Source organism: Sinohyriopsis cumingii, unplaced genomic scaffold, assembly GCF_028554795.1.
Source record: "Sinohyriopsis cumingii isolate HCF-2022 unplaced genomic scaffold, ASM2855479v2 utg000198l, whole genome shotgun sequence".
Taxonomy (NCBI): domain Eukaryota; kingdom Metazoa; phylum Mollusca; class Bivalvia; order Unionida; family Unionidae; genus Sinohyriopsis; species Sinohyriopsis cumingii.
In genome coordinates, this window is record NW_028315875.1 from 4,764,445 (window position 1) to 4,791,565 (window position 27,121).

The window sequence follows — 27,121 nt, forward strand, 5'->3', positions numbered from 1 at the left end:
TAGATCGAAATACATCTTACTAAGACCAAGTGCTTGATAGAAAGACATCTTACTAAGAGCATTTGAAACAGCCAAAAATATATAGAAGAAGAATCTTACTAATATTATTTCAAACGTCAAATGCTTGATACAAAGACATCTTACTAAGAGCATTTCAAACAGTCAATACTAGACAGAAAGACTCTTACTAAGAGCATTTCAAAAAGTCAACACTAGATTGAAGAAATATCTTACTAAAAGCAATACAAACACCAAACACTAGTCAGAAAGACACGTTACTGCTATGCCAGCATTTCCAGTAGACAATACTAAATTGAGAGACATCGTACTAAGAACATTTCAGAATACTGTCAATACTAACTGGAAGAAACATCGCAATAAAAGCATCTCAAACACAAAATTCTAGATAGACATACATCTTACCTCTAGCATTTCAAATAGACAATATTAGATAGACATACATCTTACCTGTAGCATTTCAAACAGACAATACTAGATAGACATACACCTTACCTCTAGCATTTCAAACAGACAATACTAGATAGACATACACCTTACCTCTAGCATTTCAAACAGACAATACTAGATAGACATACATCTTACCTCTAGCATTTCAAACAGACAATACTAGATAGACATACATCCTACCTCTAGCATTTCAAACAGACAATATTAGATAGACATACATCTTACCTCTAGCATTTCAAACAGACAATACTAGATAGACATACACCTTACCTCTAGCATTTCAAACAGACAATACTAGATAGACATACATCTTACCTCTAGCATTTCAAATAGACAATATTAGATAGACATACATCCTACCTCTAGCATTTCAAACAGACAATACTAGATAGACATACATCTTACCTCTAGCATTTCAAATAGACAATATTAGATAGACATACATCTTACCTCTAGCATTTCAAACAGACAATACTAGATAGACATACATCCTACCTCTAGCATTTCAAACAGACAATACTAGATAGACATACATCTTACCTCTAGCATTTCAAACAGACAATACTAGATAGACATACATCTTACCTCTAGCATTTCAAACAGACAATATTAGATAGACATACATCCTACCTCTAGCATTTCAAATAGACAATATTAGATAGACATACATCTTACCTCTAGCATTTCAAACAGACAATACTAGATAGATATACATCCTACCTCTAGCATTTCAAACAGACAATACTAGATAGACATACACCTTACCTCTAGCATTTCAAACAGACAATACTAGATAGACATACATCCTACCTCTAGCATTTCAAACAGACAATACTAGATAGACATACATCCTACCTCTAGCATTTCAAACAGACAATACTAGATAGACATACATCTTACCTCTAGCATTTCAAATAGACAATACTAGATAGACATACATCTTACCTCTAGCATTTCAAATAGACAATACTGCATCGAAAGACATCTTACTAAAAGCATTTCAAAAGCTAAGTCCTTGATAGAAAGAGTTGGGCGCTTTTCTTGTGCAGCAGTGGTTAAGAAGGTTAGTGAGTTTAAATGAGGTGGTGGTTTTTTTCTCTCGCGTTGATTTCCTTCATTGTTCAATTATGGAATGACACAGTACATTTTCAAAGTCCGCCATTTCATTTTATTCTCTGCAAAATCTCTCTCTCTCTCTCTCTCTCTCTCTCTCCATTAATCACTTGATACCACTCATCCATGAAATACTAGTAACCAATGCCGAGCCTTTGGGTACCAGAAATTAGAAGACTATTTATATATAACTATTTTTAAGATAATGACTTCGGCACTTGATCAGGGAAACATTAGGCCGTATTGTGCTGGACTGGATGTAATACTGAGAAGACTTTTGCTTCCAGCCATCATAAAAACAATTCGCAACAGTGATCGTTATATTTGTATTAAAAAGTTTGAAATATTCTTTATTAGTATAATTCAGTATGATTTGAAAGATTGAGATAGAATATAAAAACGCCATACCTTCACAGAATTATAAAGAAGTTTATAAAAATGCAATATAGCAGTTATTGTATGTAAGCTTTATATATATATATATATATATATATATATATATATATATATATATATATATACGACAAACAATCATTCATTTTAATACAATAAAGATCAGACGTAATACATTATATTTATAGCAAGTCAACGGCTTGTTCAGTCCCAGTCTATTTTTTGAGCATTTGTTTTCTCTCTCTCCTTCTGGTGGTTATAGGAGACTTAGATATAGGCATTTTCAGCATTAGTTTAAAGGTAATTGATTATTCTTTAGAATTTGAGCATTATGGTGTGGTTGTCTGTGTGTATTTAGGCGATAGTCCACAGTGAGTAATTAGGCATTTATGATGAAATCGTGTCCCGATATATGGTGCTGTTTTTAGGCCTAGTCCAGCCTCTGAAAACAAATGTCGGATAACCTACAAGGGCTTGTATCGTCGCTTACAATTTACCTGTCAAACATCTACTGTATTTATTATACATGGGTGCTCCACGCGAGCTTGATGTTGAGAAAAAATAATAATAATCTGAATGGGAAAAAAAATCATACAGAGTGACAAAAATACCTTAGATTACCCCCATGACTCGTTCTGACATAGGACCCTCTCTATCATAATATATATGAGATTATATATTATGATAGAGAGGGTCCTATGTCAGAACGGGTCATCGGGGTATATTATGATAGAGAGGGTCCTATATCAGAACGGGTCACGGGGGTAATCTAAGGTAGTTTTGTCACTCTGTATGATTTTTTTCCTTCAGATTATTTTTTTTTACTTCTCAACATCAAGCTCGCGTCGAGCACCTGTGTTATTATACAGTACATGTATGACAGGTAAATTGTAAGCAGCAATACAAGCCCGAATGGGATAAACCGTGACAAGAAATTCACCCGAGTTCAACTTTGAAGGTACTAAAGAAGAAGATAATGATTTATTTTCGTTTGGACACAATGGAAAGTTCAGTACTAAGAAACAAATGTTGAGAAACTTTAACGGAACATATTTTTGGCACTGGGACTACGAAACTGGTTGTGGTTATCATTTTACTATTTACATATAAAGTGAACTTTGACCATTAGTACACCTGACTAAACGCTTCACCGGAATCCGGAAGTAAAAAGCCGACTGTCACAGACGGGACAAAGATCAGGTTAAGAAAATTAGATCTTTATTTGAAGACGGCAGATGAAAAAGTTGCAGTGTTTAGAACAAAATAGTGCGCATCTGAAGAACTCATCCTAGAGTTGTCATCTCTGACGTCGTATTTCGGTAATTTGATCAAAACAATCGTATTCATCGTTTTATTTTTCTTTTCTTGTGGGGTGTGTTTGCGTGTGTTCTTTCAAATGATACACAGCTAAAGAGGGTTATCACATGCCATAATTTGTAGTATTAAAATGTCTGATCCAAGATGAATAAATTTGCTGGTGGATCACTAAATACACTGTCTACGCCAATGTGATGGGTCAGTAAAAATGTCTACTGTTGGTTATCATAAATTAACATACACGGGTCTTATCTCTCCTTACAATTTGTCTATAAGTCATGTATGTATGTCTTATCTCTCCATACATTTATCTGTAAGTCATATATGTACTGGCGCTGTAGCAGCTGTATGATTTGTAGATAAATTGTAGGGGACGATACGAGCTTCTGTGGTTAACAAGTGGTTTTGTGCAGAATGTTTCTAATAAAACATGTCATGTCATTCTATTTATATGAAATTTTGTGTTGAGATTATCTGCCAAGACCCGGTGTTTGATAATTTAAAGTGAATGCCTGCACCAGAAATGACCATATGTGGATCTGTGAGATGAAGTAAATAATTGTATTGGCTGTTTAAACTGTCACCACACATGCCAAACTAAACCAGTTGCATCCCGACCCAATCCACTAATTTCAAAATTGTTGTTGAAAAGGATGTAGAGTATCATGTTAGAACCAAAAGTTTGGGAAATCAGAAAAGGTGATGTTATCAGACTTAGCAAACAATGCAAATAATGCAGAATTATACCAAATAGCAGGTTTTCTGATTTTTGGGGTTTGTCTATTAAGTCAGTAATGTATTCAGTAACATAGTCTTTGTAATTGATGTTTTCCTAGCACATACATCCTAACCTCTGGTTGATATTGTAATTATTGCCTGTAAATGAATCCTGTGCATGCTCCTATTTCCACTTTTGCTTTTCAGTAAAAGCATAAGGGCTGTTCCAGTAAAACATATACCCCCCAGGGGGGAAGGCACTTTCAAATTCAACCAACCCATAGCAGAAGCATTTTTAAAAAATTATTATCCACCGTCAGATGTGTTTTAATCGAGAAACACTGCCCCCTACAGAAGTACATTTTTTAACATAATTTCTGGCTATGGGTTAGTGGGCAGTAGAAGTGATTTTAATATTGGGTTGGGGACAGAAGCGATTTAAATGACAGCTGGCTGGAGGTAATCTACTGAATTCATATACATCATATAATCTACTGCATATTTTTATTTGTATTCATTCATTATAATCAGTCTTTTGTCCTTTTGTTTGTTTGTCTGTCAGCCAAGTATGTCTCTGATACTGTGAAATCACATATTTTCATGGTGGCTTATTATTTGTAGATGTCATTGATCAGTCCCTTAATACCTACTAATTTAACATCCATGAATACAGATTTTATAATAGATAATTCTATTCTAATACAGAAATCATGAATTTGTATCCTTACTAAACTCTGTGTTTCCTAAACTGATCAATATGTCTTGCTATTTTTCTTTGTTCTCAGGCATGCTGCTTTTGATTATAATAGTTAAATCTTGTATTGCTTTAAATGTGTGGTCAGATTCTATGATTTATTGTTATTATTTTTTCCAATAAATGTTTTGGTAAACTTTTATGATTTGTCAGAAGAAAAAAACAATGATGCCTGTGAAAGTGATGTTGCATCATTTGTCTACTTTTACACTATATCATTTCTTGTAAGAACATCTTTTTCAGTTACCGATGTCTTATTTTTATGCCTTGTTGCAAGACTAATATCAAGTTATAAAAAAATGTAGCAAGTCAATCATTTTTATATCATAGATTTTAAAAGTGGATGAAAGTCAAAGAATCATTTTTCCAGAGCACTCATAAAATCAATGTCATTGCAGTTAACTGTATTGTCAATACATCATAATCATCACTGATGGCCTAGCTGTAACATTCTGCACTTTCAATCCAGTTGTCACAGGTTCTATCTCCCACTTCTGGTCTTTCATACGAGACTTATACCTATGGCCTGAGGGGCTTTCATGGCAGAGTGGTATAAGATGCTTGTCTTGTGATACAGATCTGAGGGGCTTCCATGGCAGTGGTACAAGATGCTTGTCATGTGATTACTTGCCTCCAATATGTAAATGAGAATGCTGCCAGTTACTTGTGGAAGGTCAGTGGTTCTACATAAGTGGTGTTTCGTGTCTCAAAAGAACTTTGATTTTCTTCAGCAGTAAAACTGGCTGCCATATAAAGATTCTCTTCATCTGAAAATGGTGTAAAGGCCATAATGATCTACTGAAACCCCCGAGATCTCATGTCTAAATGACTTCAGCTGTTGGAGATAAACGTCAAATCAACAGAGGCTCCATGTGCTCAAGTGTACTAAGGTGCTTGCTTTTACATCACTTAAACATCTCACAGAGTGAGTTTGTGTCACAGATCAACCAGTTTAGGTTGGTGGTCTTTCGGGGTTCTTCCTCTACCTAACATATTGTAAAAAAAAATCACCAACAAACCCAAAATCAAACCACACTGAATCAACCAACTGATCAACCGTGGCAACAGCAGCAAAGGTACTAGTCAATCATTTTTGCCACAGCCATACGAGTTTATAACTTTTGACTCCAGTAATTTTTGTAGACCTTAGAATATCGTCGAATATCGTCAATTATGCCTTTCTGACAGTTACCTAAAAGTCATCATCAGTTGGTGCAAATGGATTTTTCATGGTGAGCATATGAGATGGAAAAGTCTTGAGCAATCCTGCATCACACACTGCCGAAAGGTTTACATTTTAGCTCATTTAGATTTTCTCTTAACAATGTTCATTGTTCCAACTAGAACTGTTATAACTTATTCAAGCGATATTCACCAATATCTGATGATATGCATCTGTAATAAATATTTGTAACAAAGTATGAGAATGCATCAGTGTTTTTCAATGATGCATTTGAACTGAGCAACAACCACAATCAACAAACCAAGAGATAAAATTATTCACATCTCTCAGGCAGAAGTAGGGCATAATCATAATCTGCCAAAAGATTTTTAATTTTTTAAATTTGCCAAATATTTTTTCCAACCAAACTGATTCAGTGGACATATCACCAGAATGGACAGAAACAGACCAGAAGGTTAAAATCAATTTGATACAGCTTTTAAGTAGCTAAATTCCTATTGGTTTAGTTAACTGTACACCCTTTATTGTCTTCCTTTTGATGAAATTTCTTACTGAAGTTAAGAAAATAATGTTGCACACATAAAAAAGAGGCACACTTCTACCCACTATTGTTTTTATTATACTCCTCCATTCCAGCCTGTTCTTACGATCTTCTCCCCCCACATACTGTTCGTCTTGTTTATGATATGTATCTAAATTTCTCACTTACTTTTCCTACTACTATGCAAATGTTCTGTGAATGTGAATATCAGTATGAAACACAATGGGGAGACTAAATCCAAGATTGAAAACCTCTACGTTTCTGGATGTATTCTGCTTGGATTCCATATTTCTGCACAAGACTCAAGAGTTCAGGACTCTGCACTAATTCAGTTCCCACTGTAAATTTGTGCAAACACCACGAGATTAAAATTCAGTAACTTAAAATTCTGAGTGCTCATGATCAAATTTATATCGGTATAGATACGTCTATGACGACAGCTTTTGCGAAGAAAAAAAACATAACAGCCGCACCATTTTCTGGATCTATACAAATTTGAAATGTGTGCTTTCAATACTGCACCAAAGAGTCAGCTGCTGATTTCAGTAATGAGTCATCCAAACTCGGGTCTGTAAAGGGATGGAAATTATGTTAATAAAACAATGTCCCTCACTTTTTTCAGTTACAAGTAAGACAAGCTCTCAAGCTTTTTCTAAAACTTACTTTCATTATCAACCAATCAGGGACAGTCAAACACATATATACTCTATTTTATCTTCACTGATTTATAGTATGGTTCTCGTTCTTTCACATCTGTAGTAATGCGAGTCCTTGAACAACTCTCAATGCTAAATGAACACACTGTAAGATAATGTTCAAGTAACAGAAATACCATGGGATAACCAGAGACCAATAAAATTGAATAGTCAAGTTATCTCCTCTGCAGGGATGCTGCCAGGATTTCAGGGTGTACTCTAAGTTTTGTGTGTGTGTGATCTCCAATGAGGAAGTGGTGGTAGTGGGAATAGCCATTGTTAAATATCTCCCTAAGAGATGTCATCTCATGTTGTATAGCGATTATTACTGTAATGTCATTGGGCATGGTCATGTGGTTGTGGTGGGGTCTTGGTTGGGATGGCATAAAGACTATAGGCTTACTCCATATTTGACCGCTAATTATGACGTTATCAAAAGAATTTAAAAATTTCTAGCAACTCAGTTGGACTCGGATACTTGATTCGTAGTCAGTGAACAAGTTCTAAAATTGATGTGTTTATATTGGAGCTATGTTCCTCCATCACATTCAAGATTTGGATATACCAAAGGTGAAATTGGTACAGTTACATCCTAAACTACTATCGTGGCCACTTCAAATGTTATTTAATGTGAGACTTTAATGCAAGAACTCGTAGCTTCAGTGATTTTTGGGTTAAAAAAATTAATTTCTTCTCAAACAACTCAATTTGGTGCAGATTACATTGTGTTTTTAATGATACGGTGAGATTTCTTGATGTGTAAAAATTGCACAAGAAATGAACATCAGATCAGAAAATTACTACCACTGGGAAAATACTGATAGGAATATACAGAAATAATGATATAATTATTTAAGTAGAATATGTGGTGACAATACGAGCGCTAGTTCTACAACTTTGTGCAAAATACATCTTGTACAACTATTCTGTTGTTTCTAACAACACTGTAATATGGCAATAATTTCTGTCCACTTTTTACTTTAGTCCCTTGCTAATTAATAGTTTTAGATTTTACAAAACTAAGCACATTTTACCTTTTGGCAATAACACATCATTACAAATATTTAGACTGCAAGAAAATAGAAGTTACAATTTTATTAAAAGTACTGGTAGCAGTAAGACTAAAGGAGATGGTAAAAAAAAAAAGAATCAGGATGAACAGATTAGTAGTGTAGTAAAGAATCCATATATCAGAATGACATCAAGTATTTTTTCATCAATTTCATCATCAGTTAATGATACTGCTTAAAAATGTATCGTACTAGATAATAGACATTTTTAGTTATCCATTTTGCAATACAAATACCAAATGATGGCTTGGAACTAAGTGCCAAAAGGTCTGCAGAAAATACCACCATGATCAAAATATACATAGGAAGAACCGAACACAAACAGGACAAATTTTTATCCATCTTGCTTTGAGTTTACACAGATCAGTCTCTTATGTTTAATGTCATTTAATTTTTGCACATAGAGAGCATGTACATCATTTGGTCATACATCTGCATGATACAAAAGTTTGTCTTTCTCTTCCTTTGTTGCTCAGTGGTTCTGCCAACTTGAGATCTACACACACTTAATTATATTGTATGGAGATTCTCTGATGTTCCCTATGAGCATTAATCTGTTAATTGTTTCTGAAATTAAGATGATCCTCCTCCTCGGTGTACAAATATTATTCTGTGATGTGAACTCCTTTCATTGCATGCTGTCTGAAACGCATATGCATAACTAGCTTGAACAAGTTACTGTTCTTAAATGGTTGTGCAATTTTCAATATCTCTCATATATGGCCCCATGGGTTTTCTCTCTTGGATATCTCTGTCCCAAAATGAAAAGTTTTGAACCAGAGGTCTCGTTAGGATTTTAAAACTAAGAGTCCATGGCTCCCATTTGGGTAAAAATGAGTTCTATCAGGAAAAGTTGCAGTCCCCTCTCAGAAAACTATGCCAATTATAAGAACTATTGGTTGCCATAGAGTTTAATTTCTACATTCTTTAAAACACTGACATAGCTCTTGCTTGTCCATCAGAGTGAGTCTGAATTTTGTCGATCCAAGGAAGGTCTTATTCAAAGCACTAAGCTAGGCATCACACACTTTCTTACACTTGGCTAATGTCCCTTTCAAACTATCAGTTCTAGCAACTTTAGCCCTCTCCTGAATCTCATAATCTTCGTCAGTTTGCCGTTGAACCCCAAAATACTCATTCAAGTCTATGTCTCAACATGTCATGATTCCGAGGTCACGTGCACTGCTTATTCCGTTACACTCTGAAATGAACACAAGAATGAAAGCTAAAGTTGTTTATTTGATGTACTGTTATAAATGACCACATGTACATCTCTGGGTATTTCTGCCTCTGAATTCAAGCATTGTAAATATCAGTAGATTTTCCCACCCAGCTGCCAGTCAAAGCCTTTGATCTCGCCGCTTAGCTATTGCAGCATGTAGTTTTGATGTACTCTTATCATGGTGACGACGGGGAAGCTTTCAACCACTAAATTCTGTCATTGTAAATATCATCACAGCTAACTGATCAACACATTTTCCCACGATGCAGGTAACTGAAGCTGGACTGGCACGTCTTTGAATTTTACCGCCCACCTAAATAAAAAAAATTGGCGTCCAAATACGCGTGATTATAAGCGTTTCCGAGACCTCTGTCAGTTTTCACTAACATGAACCTGCCAAAGATTCACTTCCTTGAATCAGTGTTTTGCTGCCTCTTATGCCAGATTTTTCTCTTCCATAATGCTGTATTAGGGTTTTAAGTCCAACATTCCCATAGTCTGCTTGTTTAGGCATGGGTATATTTAATAAATATAACCGGCATATTGTCCATCCAACACGTACATCGGACTCGCACTCAACATCAATTTTAGGCTCAAAATCACACAATGGTATTTCCAGTGACATTTTTTAAATGTTCAGCAGACCGATATACATGAAATTCATTGTCATCATAGCTATCACCAGCCAGTTTTTGCCGACGAAAACGTCGTCTGAAGACAAACCGTGTTGTGATTGAACCATTTTGGTTTCCTGTGTGGCCCTTATTGGAAACACGTATTTGTAAAACTTCCACGATGAAAGTTAGGCTAAAACTCCATAAAATGCTTGTTCCAGGGCCAATGAACGAATCAAATTTAGTTTAACAGTCATTCATGTCGAACCGAAGTATCCAGCTGTCTGAATGTCGCATCAAGCGCTGTGAGACAGCTGCGGCAGCGCGAATTACGTCGCGAAATGCACTTTTAAAGTTAAAGTTAAAAGTTTAATAAAAATTTCATACTGCGCAAAGCACATTTTTTATATCCGCGGCGTTGACGTAATTTGCCGAACGCGTATCACTGCTTTAAAAGTACGCGAATTCGTACAAATTACGTGCACTCGCGTGTACTTGCATCATTTTTGGACCCAATATTTTATTCACGTTAGACCGCTAGGAGGGGGGTAGATGCAATTTTAAATATATATTCGTTTTTTGTTTTTTTTTCTTCTTTCTGACAACCACACCAGTTATTTCTCATTTTGTTAGCACAACCCACAACAGAAGTGATTTTCCTAACCAACCTTCCACTGTCAGAATCAAAATAGTTCGAAACACAACCTCCTACAGAGGGTTTTTTGAAGTGCCGTCCCCGGGGGGGGGGGGATATATGTTTTACTGGAACAGCCCTAAGTATTTGGCAAGTTTATGCAAATTTACAATTTGTCATGTAATTAAAGATTTGTAAGTTTAGAAAGAAAAATGTTTTGTCCTCACAGCTGTACGTTTCTGCTTCCTTACTATGGGTTCAGTTCAAATGGGATTGCACAAGTTGAACTGAAGGCAACGGTCATTGGCTCTGTTGGTGTTATGCTTATCAAAGTCTATATATATATATATATATATATATATATATATATATATATATATATATATATATATATATACTAACAGAGAGAGTGAGAGACACTGATATAGTGATTTCTTTAAATTTATACAGAGAGGGAATGCCTCCTTTGACATTTTGATAAGGGAAGGGTAAAGTTTTAAATAAATGGAATTTTTATATGAGAACAATATTGATGAATAGACCACTTATATCATGTTTTAACAAATGTATGCATGACAAACAATTTATATCATGTTTTAACAAATGTATGCATGACAAATCATTTATATCATGTTTTAACAAATGTATGCATGACAAATAATTTATATCATGTTTCAACAAATCAAATGTATGCATGACAAATAATTTATATCATGTTTCAACAAATCAAATGTATGCATGACAAATAATTTATATCATGTTTCAACAAATCAAATGTATGCATGACAAATAATTTATAGTATATTTCAACAAATGTATGAATGACAAATAACTCCTAATTACTTAAGATGAATTATGCTGAGGTTTAGCTTCATTATTGACACAGAGTAGTGATCATATTTTACACCATGTCATGTACAGTCATACACGAACTTCATGTTTTGGCAGACTTTACTACCAAGTACTGAAGACTGCATGTATGTCATTGTACAATCTCACATAGTGCAAACATTTTTTTATATATATCAGTAATATTCAATACTCAAATGCATGTAATAAACACTTGATTGGTGGTTTATTTAGAAGTTGAGTGCTTACACGATGTGATAGAGTTTTGTTAATATTGATGCATTGTTTCTTTATCTCTTTATGCTGTTGGTAAATTGACTGTGCACAATTTTCACATAATTATTCATGACTTTAATTTAGGGCATTATTGTACAGTCTTGCATCCTGAAAAAAAAAACGGTTTAATGGTTTTACTTGGCTATTTATTAGACCTCACTTAGAATTCTTCAAGAATTTTACCATTTAAAAAAAATGTTGGACACTTTTTGGTTTATATAAAAAAAATTGATCCATATTTAAGGAAATTATGTTCTTCTACCCTTATTTTTTTATATACTTTTGAAAGAATTCTATCATTTTTTTAAAATCAAATGTTTAAGCTTGTTTGGTAGGGTTTATTGTCCTGAGGTTTTGCTGTATTTTATCATTATATACTTACGTTAACTTTAAGTTGGTTATATATTGCTGGTTTTGTGCTGACATATAGTGAAACCCTATATATGCATAATACATATTTTTAAAATTCTTTGAAACATTTCCAGATTTATTCTAGACTGCCATGTTGATTCCTAGTTCTCATAATTTAAATGTTTTGATGATTATTGATAAAAAATATTGAACAGTTATTGTTATGTTTTATTTCTTAGAACAGGTTCAGATTGGAATATCTTGTATTGAGAATTTCCAGAAATGTATTTCTACCGATCTTTTAACCACATGTGCCAGCATTTAGTAGTCTCAGGTTAAGGACACCATTTTACAATTATAGGTAAATACTGCAAATCAAGACCTAACTACAGCTGTATCATTCTTTACACTAGTATATTGTCTATAAATTGATTATATATTCTATAGGTTTATTTATATAATTATTAATTATCTTGTATATGCACAGAAAAGTGCTAAACAGATTTCTAACTGTACTTTGTTATATCATATTGATATTTGTGTAAGTTAACATTTAAAGTAATCTCTTATATGTCTTAATTTTGATTTTCAAATGGCAGCCAGATAAGTCTTTTTTTAAATAACTTTAATTTGAATGATCAAACAATTGTTTTTATTTTTTATTTTTTTTTAAATTCTAAGTTGTGAGGGAGTGCATCGAGCAAGAAAACTGGAGAATGAACTTGCCACAAGGGGAGATAACTTCTACTCCAGACTTATGCTCTGAGAGCCTGGTGCCTGATGAATTGACATGGGAAGAGAAGGTCAGTTTTATTAATAATGATATTTCAGAAGCACCTTTTAACCTGGGTATGCCATTTTTACTAGAAGTTGGTACTTATATATGTTCCAAAACCTTGATCCTTTTTAAAGTTTATGAACATTTTTCTGCTGAAAATATCACCTGTTGTGTGATTTCCTGAATATGGTCACATTTTAAAGCAAGCTTTGTATTAAAAGTTACAGTTCACATGATAAATACAGTGTGGCACACAGAACATTGGCTTGCAGGTTTCCTGCCATTTTTATATTATGTTCACAAAATCTTGATCCTGTGTGCCATACTATTTGCACTTTTACATCAAAAATTATTTCCTTTGTTACTATTTTTAGTAAAAACATAAGTATCTGGCAAATGTATGCAAACACACAATTTGTCAAATAATTTATGATTTGTAAGCTTGAAAAGAATCAAAATAAAAAAGGTATTATTATTAAAAAAAGCTGGTCAGTAATGAGTATATGCAAACGCTAAATTAGAGAGCAAGATCTGGATTGGAAAATTCCATGGTTTTAGCTCATTTTGAGTTAACCAGATAATGTTTTCAGGAGCTACTTGAATACATGATGAAATAATTACTGCAATAATATAAGTGTAAAAAAAAATATATGATAGTACAGTGCTACTATAAAGTTATGGTGACAAAACTGTTGAAGCATCCAAGATTATCTTATTGTTAAAGTACTATTTGTGTGTTATGTAAAATAACATGTATTTTCATTTACCCCTTTAAAATTGGGTGTATCTCCCAGATTTGGAAGAAGGACGATAGTGTCTCCAGTCCTTGGGATTTTTATGTACAACACTGTAAATGAATGGCCTCCACTATAGAAAGACTGAAAGTGTGGGACAGTTAACACTCTAAATGAATGGCCTCTTCCATAGAAAGACTGTAAGAGTGGGACAGTTAACACTGTAAATGAATGGCCTTTACCATAGAAAGACTGAAAGAGTGGCACAGTTAATGATGCAAATGAATGACCTCTACTATAGAAAGACTAAAAGAGTGGAACAATTAACACTACAAATGAATGACCTCTACTATAGAAAGACTGATAGAGTGGGACAGTTAACACTGTAAATAAATGGTCTCTAATATAGAAAGACTGAAAGAATGGGACAGTCAACAGTTAATACTGTGCCAAAATCTTATAGTTTTAAGGAAGAACCTGTTTCTTAACCTGTTAACAACGGCCTTCTTGGACCCATTTAATAGAAAACCTGAGGACAAAAGTCATTTGGACCCATTCAATAGAAAACCAGCTAACAATGGTCTTTGATCCCAGTTAATAGAAAAACACAAGACATTTCACTTCAGTTGTACAAAACGCAGCCTTTTCTTCTGCTTGCTAAAGCATTGGTCCAAACATTTTTTAACTGAACTACTTTAATGAACTAACATTTTCTCTTCTTTGAATCATATTTGCTTTGGCATTAATAATATTGCCTCAGTAACTTCAAAACTCTATCTCTTACCTTTTATAGCTTTTTACCATGATTATATGTTATGTATATCTATATTTTGTAATTGACCTTAGTCCAAAATCAAGTTATTGGTCTACGTGACTAGCAACATTGACTTTGCAAACAACATAATAGATAGCTTATATCTATCTATAGTTACATCATAAATATTCAGATCATTATTATTAGATGTAAATATGTTTAGTTGAATCTGAGTATGGGACATTAGTATTCCACTTGGAAATTCCTAAACTTGTTGACAACTTTAAATGTTTTATAAAAGAAAATGACCTGCATCCTGGCTCAATTATTGTGTCTTAGCATTTTTTTTCAATGTTGCTTACTTTAAAAATTACTCATTCCTAACTTAACACCCAAAGCAGAATCAGATTTATTTATATAACTTATTCACTAGAATTACAAAGTGCTCATTAATACTTCTAAGTCATTAATTTGTAATTATACCAAATTCATTCAAAGACATTTTGGATTTTATTATTGTGTTACATCAAAAGACTATCAACACATAACCACATTAAAAGCCATTGACACATTAGCCCATATGAGACTACAGGCACATTGGCACATTTAATACTGGAGTTTATCTACTGGAATTCAATTGGAGCTTGATACATTTGGACTTGTGATAGAACTTTTGCAATTATTTGGGTTTTAATTCACAATATAGTTATCTTTAAATGTTCACTTTGCATTCTATGGAAATAAAATATTTTATGAATTTGGCAAAATGTATTGGTTTACACGCTTTTCTGTTACTTATTTTAAAACCATCGAGTCGTAATACACCATGCCCCCCCCCACTTTTTAAATGATATAGGAAACCATTTTTTGTATTTCATAACTATGTAAAATTATAGGTTTAGCACTGAAGGCCATCTAATGTGTTCATGTCTGTTTCACCCATTCTAGACAGTGTGTAAAAAGCCTCTGAATGACATGACATTTAATTGTGTAGCTTCATGCATCACACTCACTTATGACTGGTCCAGTTAAAGTTGTATTGGAAGGACCAATTGCACTTGATGAAAAGATTTATCCAGCAGCATTAACCATTCATTTTCCAGGCACCTTGGTTTATTCATGCCACCCTTTATTCATTTCACGATGTGAAACAGGGCCATAGGTGGCCAAGTGGTCTAAGGCACATGCCTCAATAGATCACCTCACTCAGTGTGGGTTTGAGGCCAAGTGGTCCAAGGCATATACCTCAACAGATCACCTCATTCAGCATGGGTTTGAGCATTGACTCAGTCAACATTGGTATGTGAGATAACTAGCAGTAACTTACTGTGAATCTGGTTCTTCCTGGGTTCTTCCTCCTATAATGTGCTGAAAAATGGCATTAAACCCACAAAACCAAACCAACCATGCAAAACTGGTTTATTGTACTGTAGAATAAATGTTTGGATGCCTCAGTTATGCTTTAAAGATACCACCTTACTTTATCTGTTGATACTGGCCCTCCATTAAATCATTATCCAAGTATTGTGCAGCTGTCTGGGCCTGATCATTCCATACCAAATTAATTGATGTCTAGCTCAACATAACAATGCACATAATGTCTAAATGAACACATCATACTTTACCATGGCTGCCAGTACCAAGCAACATTCCTCCTCCACATCTCCATTGCCAGGAAGCAACTACAAAATTACTAGCTAAGGTCTATGACAGTGAGAAACTTCCACTGTACATGGACATCATTTCACATCCAGCAGTCCGCTTGGCTTCAAGACATCCAATCTGGTTAGGTCCATCATCGGAGGATATGATAGCTATTTCAGCATTAAGTGATAAGTGGTCTTCAACAGATGATGGAAACCATTCTCACATAGCTGAGCCATCTGTCTGCCCTCCTGGTTTCAACTTTCCATGACATCTGTGGACCATGCTGAACCATTTCTGGACAGGACATGGGCATTGTGCAGTGAACATTGTACATTGGGGCCAGGCAACTGACTCTTCCTGTACCTGTGGAGCTCTGCAGATCATGTCACACATTGTGAAAAACTGCCCATTGACAAAGTTCCCTGGTGGACTGCAGGCTCTGCACCTTGCTGATGATGGTGCTGTTAAATGGCTGGGCATGCACTGTACATGATAAATAAATACAAAAAATAGACCAGGCAGCCACATGACCAAGATGTTTCTGCAGTAGCCGTGGAAAGTTTTGAATAGAAGACACTTAATCATATCCTACTTCACAAAGTTATTATTAAAAATAAAGTTCCAGGATTCTATCTTAACTTTTTTATATACACTTGTTGCAAGTCATGCATAATATACCTTATGCTGTTGACCATCCATCCTAAGAATCCTGCCTTCCTTCCTTCCTTCTGTTAAGATTTGTTTGTCTCGCCAATGGTGGAGGAGATTTTTTGAAATTTGTTACTAAGTGCATATCATGACTAGGTGTGTTGCATACCAGACAGGCCTTCTCTACAAGGTCAAGGTCATGGCAAGGGAAATTGTAGTTTTGTGACTTTTGTCTTTGCATGGAACATAACTTTTTTTTCATCACTGCAGTTAATTTAATTAAACTTTATCTTGTTCACATATAAGCAATGTAGTAATGCCTCCTGCATCAAGATGAATGGCATAGTAATGGAAAATGTAAATTATCATGCAATATTCAAGTTCCTAGCTTAAAGGTCAAGGTCATTAGTAGGTTAAATGTCATGACTTGTGATTATCATATGCTCTTTGAGACATACTTGTAAATTTGTAATTTTCAGTAAGTATTTATTCATGGTTCTGCCTTTGCAGTAGTTCTCTTAGAAATTGATGGACAAGCTTGCTATAAGAATTTTTGTTCTTTTCCCAAGCTATTTGTGTTTTACTTGTATTGCACACTGGGACTGCCCATGTGTCATTTGAAGACATAGTTTCATCGGTATTTGCTTTTAATTTTCAAGAATGTACCATATGGCTTTTGACTTACTGTTTTGTGTCCTGAATAATACTTGTTTATTACATTTGAACCCATTTAAGACTGCATTGTATGGTAAAGCATGCCTCATTATGATTTCTTGTTTACAGTACTCTGATGAGGCAAGGTCAGAAATTCAGTATCCAACATCAGTAAAATCACCTTCTAATGAACAACCAAATGTGATGCCAGTCTCTGGTGCTGAAAGTAAAACAACCAGTTATTCTAATAGAGGATGTTTTGATGACTCAATATCCACATTTCCTTTGGATTCCATTAGTAGTATAGATTCTGTTGAATTATTTGGAATGTTCCATTCATCATCTGAAGAACAACTAAATTTGATATCAGCCCCTGGTGCTGAAGGTCAAGCTACAGGCATTGATAATCAAGATAAATTGTTAATGCTGCCGATAACTGAAGACACGGTCAGCATTTTGGATGAAAATTGTCAACATGCTAATGTTTCTTTATCAGAGAAACTTAGACCACAAGGTTTTGATGGAAGAACAGGGAATTACTCTGACTCAAACCCAGACAACACTTTTGAAGGCACTCATTTCCCACACATCATCAATCTGTCAAGGTCATTTATCTCTCAGTCTCCCAGATTGGTTGGTCAAGGCACAGATTACATTCGTTTTAAACCTGGTTCTGCAACCTCAACTAGAGCTAAAATGGAATACACAGGAGAAAATAAGATCCTGACAAAATGCCAAGGTCCATATCTAGATAATAAAGGTACCCTAATGAAGACCACAAGTGTAAGGAAAGGTCCGATTTTGCTGAAACGCAACTCACAATCTTCTGAAGTTGATCTAAGTGTAAAAGAGAAAACTTTTAATGAAAGCATAGTCAACCAAAACCAAAGTGGACTTGGACCAGTTTCCTGTACAGAGACAGTTGGTAGTGATGATGATGAAGAGGGGCAAACTGATCCATGTCAAGGTCAAATGTATCCTTCTCCAGATAACCTAGATCTTGATTATACAACAACATCTTCAGAGCCAACATCTCCACCACCACAGTTATCATTAATGGACAGAATAACTCCATCAAGGCCACCAGTTGGTTTCCATCCTCCTCAAGGAGTTTTCTCTGCATTTGAAACACCATTAAGAAATGTAACTGGGGATAGGATATCAGCATTAGGAACTGGTCAAATAGAAGAAGATGGAGATTATGTGAAAATGACTGGAAAGCCACAAAGTTATAGCAATAAAGAAAACTTTGAAGAAGCCAAAACAACAGATGGGCATGAAAGAGTGACAATTGAACAAGATCCCAAAATGAGGACTATAGAGGACTCTGACATGAAGGAAGATAGACCTCAGTCTCAGATCTACCCCATACTAACTGAAGATAAATTCCAAACTGAAGAAAAGATCCAATATAAGAAAGACTCTGTGGAAAACAATGACCATACTGACAGAAGGAACTTCATGGAATCCCAAAGACTTTGCCATGGGAGCAGACTTTCTGCAAAAGAGGGATTTCAAAGTGATAAGAAAGCCTCACCTGATGTCCAGGTGGATGCCATTGAAACAGATTTGAACACAAGTTTCCACAAAACAGTGGAGAAACTAATATTAATGGATGATGCTGAGAGGATTGTCTCATTGGATAGTGAAGCCGATGTAAGAATTAAGAAAAGTAGTGATTCAGGTCAGTAGGTGTTTCTTTAGGCCCTTCTCTCATATTGTACCCATACAAATAGAAAACACTATTACACAGAGAGTCAGTTCTTATTGCACATTTTATACAGAGAAAATTAAGACTTTTTTTAAATGATATAAGGATTTTATAAAATAAGAGGAAAATTTAATCATCATTATACATTTTAATTAGTGTAAATAGCCTTTCAAATTATTTTTGGTCATAGTTAAATGTGAAGCAAATGGAATAATTTATCAATGTCAGATTCACAGTTTAGATCATAATGAACTATTTAGTTTCGTTTCCCCTCACTTTGCTCAAGTTAATTTATTTGATTTTACCTTTAGCCATTTATATTTCATGTTCGCAGTGCTCAGATGGTGAGATATTGTACTTGTAAATTTGATCTGCTGTATTATGTATGTTTTTAGTTTATCTAATTGCAGTTTATAGAGATAAAAGACATGATTTAAACCCTTTGAGACCACGTCCTATGATCTCTGCTGAATTTCCCTTACCTCCACCCCCAGAAGTCCAAACGAGTCCAATTAGTGAAGGTGATGTTGATAACCAAGGTAAGACATGGCAGCCATATGGCAAGAAAGGTTGAAAATTTTCTTCTCTTTGTATTAGAGAAACTAATTTGTCTGTGAAACGCAATAATTTATTAAAAAAATTAAAAAGCAATGATAGTATAATTGTTTTGGTATACAGTTCTGTATACAATGAAAGCACATATTGAAGTCCAGTTTCTTTTTTTTTAAGAATGTTAATGCACAAGGCATCATGGTTATGAAACAATTTATATGACTTTTATTGGGTACAGCTATGTTCAGTTTCTCTTTTCACTCCTGCAAAAAATGTTAGGTTACATATTTACTGAATACATTTCTTACAAAATTTGCTTTTTGTGGGTGTGAGGTTAATTGTGCTAGAATTTTAAAAACATTGATTGAGCACTAGATTAATTACATGTGCCTCACTTATTTTCATCTCTATGGCAGTCCATACATTGGCAGTTTGGTTTCCACATGATAACTTCATTGACAGTCCATGCATTAACAATTTGGTGTCCACACAATAACTTTAGTGGCAGTCTATACATTAATAATTTGGCATCCACACAATAACTTTAGTGGCACTCTATACATTAACAATTTTGGTGTTTAGACAATAACTTTAGTGGCACTCTATACATTAACAACTCTATACATTAACAATTTGGTATCCAAACAATAACTTTAGTGGCACTCTGTACATTAATAATTTGGTGTCCACACAATAACTTTAGTGGCAGTCTATACATTAACAATTTGGCATCCACACAATAACTTTAGTGGCAGTCTAAACATTAACAATTTGGTGTCCACACAATAACTTTAGTGGCACTATATACATTAACAGTTTGGTGTTTAGACAATAACTTTAGTGGCACTATATACATTAACAACTCTATACATTAACAATTTGGTATCCAAACAATAACTTTAGTGGCACTCTGAACATTAATAATTTGGTGTCCACACAATAACTTTAGTGGCACTCTATACATTAACAAATCTATACATTAACAATTTGGTGTCCACACAATAACTTTAGTGGCACTCTATACATTAACAATTTGTTGTCCACACAATAACTTCAGTGGCACTCTATACATTAACAATTTGGTGTCCACACAATAACTTTATAACTTTAGTGGCACTATATACATTAACAATTTGGTATCCACACGATAACTCTAGTGTGAACTTTTGAATTTAAATTTTAAAAAATTGTGTAACTATACATTGATAAAACCTGTAAAGAATTTGATTTCCAGCCTTAATTGATATCATGTACAAGAGTTATGTGCCATGATTGCCTGTGCTATCTTTACCTAATTGATATCATGTACAGGAGTTATGTGCCATGATTGCCTGTGCTATCTTTCATTTATGTGGCTTAATTTTACCACGGATCAAACCAAATCTGGCATACACCTGTATATTGACATGACCTTAAATGAGTTTGTCCTAAAGGAAAATTACTGTATATACTCGCATACAAACCAAATGTGGCATACACCTGTATATTGACATGACCTTAAATGAGTTTGATTTCCACTAGTTTGTCCTAAAGGAAAATTACTGTATATACTCGCATATAAACCAAATGTGGCATACAGCTGTATATTGACATGACCTTAAATGAGTTTGATTTCCACTAGTTTGTCCTAAAGGAAAATTACCATATATACTCGCATATAAACCAAATGTGGCATACAGCTGTATATTGACATGACCTTAAATGAGTTTGATTTCCACTAGTTTGTCCTAAAGGAAAATTACCATATATACTCGCATATAAACCAAATGTGGCATACACCTGTATATTGACATGACCTTAAATGAGTTTGATTTTCACTAGTTTGTCCTAAAGGAAAATTACCATATATACTCGCATATAAACCAAATGTGGCATACAGCTGTATATTGACATGACCTTAAATGCATTTGATTTCCACTGTTCCCATTTACAGGAGTTATTGCCCTGAATGTCTGTCTTCCTGACTTTGATTTCTGCATTATAACTTTACCAGGGATTGTACGAAGGAATGTATGATTACGTATGGACAAGTACCAGGTCCAGGTACCAGGAGGGGTCAGTTTTTACTGGGTTGGGGTTCTTCACTCCAGTTTTTTCTGATTTCCCAACTTTAGTCCCTGATAAACTCATGAATATTTTTCCTCTTTTTTTTCCTATTGGTTTTGACCAGTGAGTAATTCAGTCGAAAGTAACATTAAAGCCTAGAAATATAAAATAAAATGTTTATTCGGCCTTTTGGCTTTTGCAGGTGTGATTCAACCAATTCTGAAATTGTCATTCACACTGAAAATTCTAGTAATATTGTTCAGAAGCAACTATTACCAGAAAATACAAGATATCCCTTGCTGGCATTTTAATATGTTGTGTCCAGGTTAGTTTCTAACATGTCCGAAATAGTTGGTCATCTAAACTAATAACTCATGTGCTGGATTTTATGAAAGTGAAAGAAATAAATAAGGAACACATTGCAGAGATGCTTTAACATGAATTGGAGCACTGCAATATTAAATATAATAGGAATTGATACCTTTAATCAATTTGTTAGTGCTGAATTTCCATGCTTGCTTGGTTGATTGCTTGGTTGCTTACATTCTCTCCTTCCTTTGGTGCCTATCAATATACCAGATTATAAAGTAATATAGCAATGGAAAATGCAGACTGAATTGGCAATTGCACAAAATGTAAGTAGTTAAATGTTTGTCATGCTCTTTGTTTTCCTATCATCTGCACATTAATACAAATTTACAGTGTTCTAATGTCTGGTGTATAGTTGTTTTAATATTGAGTAACTGTGGAATATCTGTGTGAAAGTTTCCTTGTCAAGTCAAGATAGTATATTTCATGAAAACAGTATGATACCATATTTGTAACATAATAGGAATATGCTCAATGATTATTAGGTCATGCCCTACTTTTAAAGACTGTTTAAAATACAGCAAGTGTTGCAAGAGTAAACCCACAGGCAGTAAGGGTGGTCTCTTAACCTTGATTGTAATAATTGTCATAGAAACTAATAACATCTGGAGTACAATATATGATAATATGAAACGGACCACTATTGATACTGTTTTAGGTGATGTACATATAAAATATGCAGTACAGTATTATGATAAATATGAAATGGTCATCTCTTTATTCTGTACTTAGTTGATACACATATTTCATAAATAAAATGTATATACTTCAGTTATTTTCTATACTTTTCAGTGCCTTTTTTCTAATTTACCTTACCTTTCTACTTCCTATTTGACTTCACCCATTTTTCATTTTGTTGTTGTGGAAGCTTGCTATTTTTGGCTTACTCCATTTCCTTCATCTGCACACCTCCATTCTATGTTTTGTCTTGCCAGATGATAAGACTCCTACATTTTAGAGAGGTCATTGTCCATGACATTTTTCACAATACAAAACGTATGGCAACATCATAATGACAGATACATGGGTTTTTTTCTATTATAGTTTTTACTCTTACAGAGTCATACATGCTTGCTTGTTAGTGCACCTGGCTGTAACACTGTGTGAGGTAAGAGTATTGTCCTCAAAAGCTACACATACTGCATGTCATCCATCAACTTTTCTGTCCATCCAAAAAGTTTGGTGAATTTATTTTATTGACCATATTCTATACTTACCATATTCCTCTGTACTGGATCCTCTGTTCTTGCATGTGGATTCTGTGTATGAAGTCTGTTTATCTCATGGCCTTATGACATTTTTAAATGCATGTGTATTTAAATTCAAAACAAGTATGGTCCTTTCACAGTCAGTTCTTCTTATCAAGTTTGTATCAAAATTATTAAATGTAGATGCATATGTATGATTAAAAATTATTCTTTGCACACCAGTAATTATCATATACAGTAAAACCTGTGTTGAAAGACCCCTTCTCTAGAGAAACCTGATACACCACTCCCTCGATAACTCGCGCACATCGGGGTCCAGAAACATCGACCGCACTATAAGCGAGGGGCGAGTTATCGAGGGACCTATAAAATAAGCCCAAAACCAATAAAGTGATTGACGACATAACGGAAAAATAAGGGGGGAGGGGTAGGCAGATTATACTGTTGAATACTCACTTTATAATCGTTCTGAGATTAACTGTTAATAAATATCTCTTCATAACGGTGTACTTTATTATTTTCTCATAGGACAACATTAAAAATTTCAGGATAAATTACAGTATATTGAGGCGATCATCGAAAACATTATTCCACGTGGTTTCCGTTCGCTGAACATGTGTACCATTTCACACATTGTGTACTACGCCACTAAGTTTTATGTTGAATTGTATGCATTCTAGTTTTATTGTTTGAGCCAAATTAGAAGTTTTTTATACACAAAAGATCGACTCTTTTCGAGAAACAGTGTCGATCGAACGATAGATAGATAGATAGATTTGAATGCGATAGAAGTAAAATGGAAAACAAAAAAAAAAAAAGTTAATCAGTACTGACATATTTAATTGGTCTACAAATTTAAAACAACGTAAATTAGAACAAGTTAATACTTGCCGTTTGTGCCACACTTGACAAATATCAATTCACTTTTTGAAAAAATCAGTTAATTTTTTTTGTGTGTGTTACTCCTTGGTTTCTCTGCCGCCGAGCAAAATCCCTCAGATTTCTCAACTGCATGAGCTTTACGTAGTCAACATTTTGGGTCTCCAGCCACCTTATGGCAATATCAAAATATTTGCTTCCTGTGCAGAGGGGTGGGGTGCAACATCTGTGTCTGCATCACTTTCAACACTTGTGTTACTCCAGTTAGAATCGTCTTCTGCTGCAAATTTGTTCGCTATAGAAATAATTATAGTTTTATCTGACATGTATTCGTCTGTAGGGCAATCATTGTCAGCACAAATCCACTCCTCCACCAAGAGAAACGCCCATCTCAGGACCATGAGTCTGTACTAATTTCTCCCAAACAGCCTCGGCATTAATGACATCAGTTTCACTGAAACATTCGAAGTCACTATCATCGTCGTTGTCTCTGTTACTGTTTTGCTTTACGTCAAAGGCAGCTCCAAGACCCTTAATCCAGCACCTGAGGTCTCTTGTAATAGATTTTTTTTTTAATGCAACAAACACTTCCCCAAGTTGTTGATCAAAACAAAGCCGGCATGTACATGTAATTAGGTTCTCACAAAAGTACTCACGGGTTTCGATGTGACGGTCGATTGACTCTTTTCATGTTTTCAATGAACAGACTATGTTGTGATTATAATGTTTACACTGAAACGGAATTAAAGGATTAGAACGTGACTTTCACACAGGAAGTCGTTTAATTGGTGTTTATTTCATTCTCTGTTGCCACCTGTTAACATTTACCAGAAGTTTTCATTGATCGCCATTTCACCAGACTGTTTATTTACAGTATAATGACAACTATTTATCCTAAAAACTTACATAATATATGATATCTTTAAACAGAGGTCTCGCTAGGATTTAAAAACTGGGTCTTTCTGCCTCTGAATTCAATCACTAAATATCAGTATATTTTCTCACTCGGCCGCCAAGTCAAAGCCTTTGAACTAGCCGCCTAGCTGTTGCATCATGTTCTTTTTTCTTTTAATGTACTCTTATGAAATAGCAACAGTACATCAAAGAGTCTTTCAGTCACTGAATTCTGTCATTGTAAATATCAGCACAGTAAACTGATCAACACATTTTCCCACAAAGCAGGTGGCTGAAACAGGACCGGCAAATCTTGGAAATTTCCCGCGCACCTATTACATGCGTACGGAGGACTCCAGCCTCAGTGATTTTCTGCGTCCCAGATCAAAAATTGGCGTCCAAATACGCGTAATTAAGCGTTTTCGAGATCTCTGAAATTAATTCTTCTCTAGAGCTTGCAAATTGCAAAATATGAATTATATTTTTACGGGCATTAATCACCATTTTCGATGATAAAACGAGCAATGTATCAAGGTTTAATTTATCAATTCTTATCGTAATTTTTTTCATGTTCAGCATATTTCAAAGATATTTTAAATACATTTTGTCTGGAAAAAATCGGGAGCCAAGACGGACACCGCGTTATAAGCGGGATCGCGAGTTATCCGGGCGCGAGTTATCGAGGGAGCGGTGTATTGAATGGCCTAATTAGGATTTTCCAACACATAATGACAGACTAATTACACCAGAGAAAGAAGTCACTACCAGGAACACTCATATAAGACATGCAGTTTTCATTGCCAATACCAGGATCACTCATATAAGACATGCAGTTTTCATTGCCAATACCAGGATCACTCATATAAGACATGCAGTTTTCATTGCCAAATGCAATGGCTGAAGCATCAATGATAGAAGTGTCTTGACAAAATATAGATATGTCCTAACATCCAATGACAATCCAGAGTCACATAAAATTATTGTGGATATTCACCAAATACAGCAATTCTCCAACCCAGTCAAGGAGTGCAATCATGAAATATAACTGTGGCAACAGCAAATACATGTATAAACATTTCCCAACCACCTGTAGAAGGGTCATCAGCTTGCCAACAGTGCCACAACTAAATTTGGACAATCAATTGTAGCATCACTGCATGAAATGCCTGGGCAAGTGAATTCATGTGGATGTACAGACCACTGTAGTGTCAAGACATGAAATGCCTAGGCAAGTGAATTCATGTGGATGTACATACCACTGTAGTGTCAAGACATGAAATGCCTAGGCAAGTGAATTCATGTGAATATACAGACCAATGTAGTGTCAAGACATGAAATGCCTAGGCAAGTGAATTCATGTGGATGTACATACCATTGTAGTGTCAAGACATGAAATGCCTAGGCAAGTGAATTCATGTGAATATACAGACCAATGTTGTGTCAAGACATGAAATGCCTTACGGCAAGTGAATTCATGTGGATGTACATACCACTGTAGTGTCAAGACATGAAATGCCTAGGCAAGTGAATTCATGTGAATATACAGACCAATGTAGTGTCAAGACATGAAATGCCTAGGCAAGTGAATTCATGTGGATGTACAGACAGCTGTTGCATCAGAGCATATATTGCTAAGGCAAGTGAATTCATGTAGATGTACTGACAGCTGTTGCCTCAGGACATGTAATACCTAAAAGATAAATACAAATGTTATTAAAAAAGTACAAATAAAGTTACAATTTGAGAAAGAGGAGAGATCTGAGATACAGAAAAGAGAGAAAGAAAAACAAATGCATTTACAAGCGGAAGAAAAAGAGAAAGAAAGACAAATGCAGTTGCAAAAAGAAAAAATGCATTCACAAGCGGAAGAAAAAAAAAAATGCAAATGGAAGAAAGAGAGAGATGAAAATGCAGAGAGAGAAGAAAGAGTCTGGGCTTAAAAATGCTTGATGTCAAGTCGTTTCCTTCTGTTGTTGTCAGCTTTTGAGTAATATGTTAATTTTTCTTCAGATTATTTGGATTCTGAAAGATTAATTTGTTTCTTTGGAAA

The 27,121-nt window shown here is 34.7% G+C and overlaps 1 protein-coding gene across 1 annotated transcript in view; it reads left to right on the top strand.

Annotated features, from left to right (window-relative positions):
- The first annotated feature begins 3,152 nt into the window (after nucleotides 1-3,152).
- Nucleotides 3,153-27,121, top strand: part of LOC149774605 (uncharacterized) — an 88,053-nt gene continuing 64,084 nt past the window's right edge. The window contains exons 1-4 of the mRNA XM_089945104.1: nucleotides 3,153-3,293; nucleotides 12,879-13,000; nucleotides 17,542-19,096; nucleotides 19,534-19,662. Coding sequence (XP_089801230.1) covers nucleotides 12,914-13,000; nucleotides 17,542-19,096; nucleotides 19,534-19,662 — 1,771 coding nt within the window. The 5' untranslated portion in view covers nucleotides 3,153-3,293; nucleotides 12,879-12,913. The remainder of the gene's footprint in view (nucleotides 3,294-12,878; nucleotides 13,001-17,541; nucleotides 19,097-19,533; nucleotides 19,663-27,121) is intronic.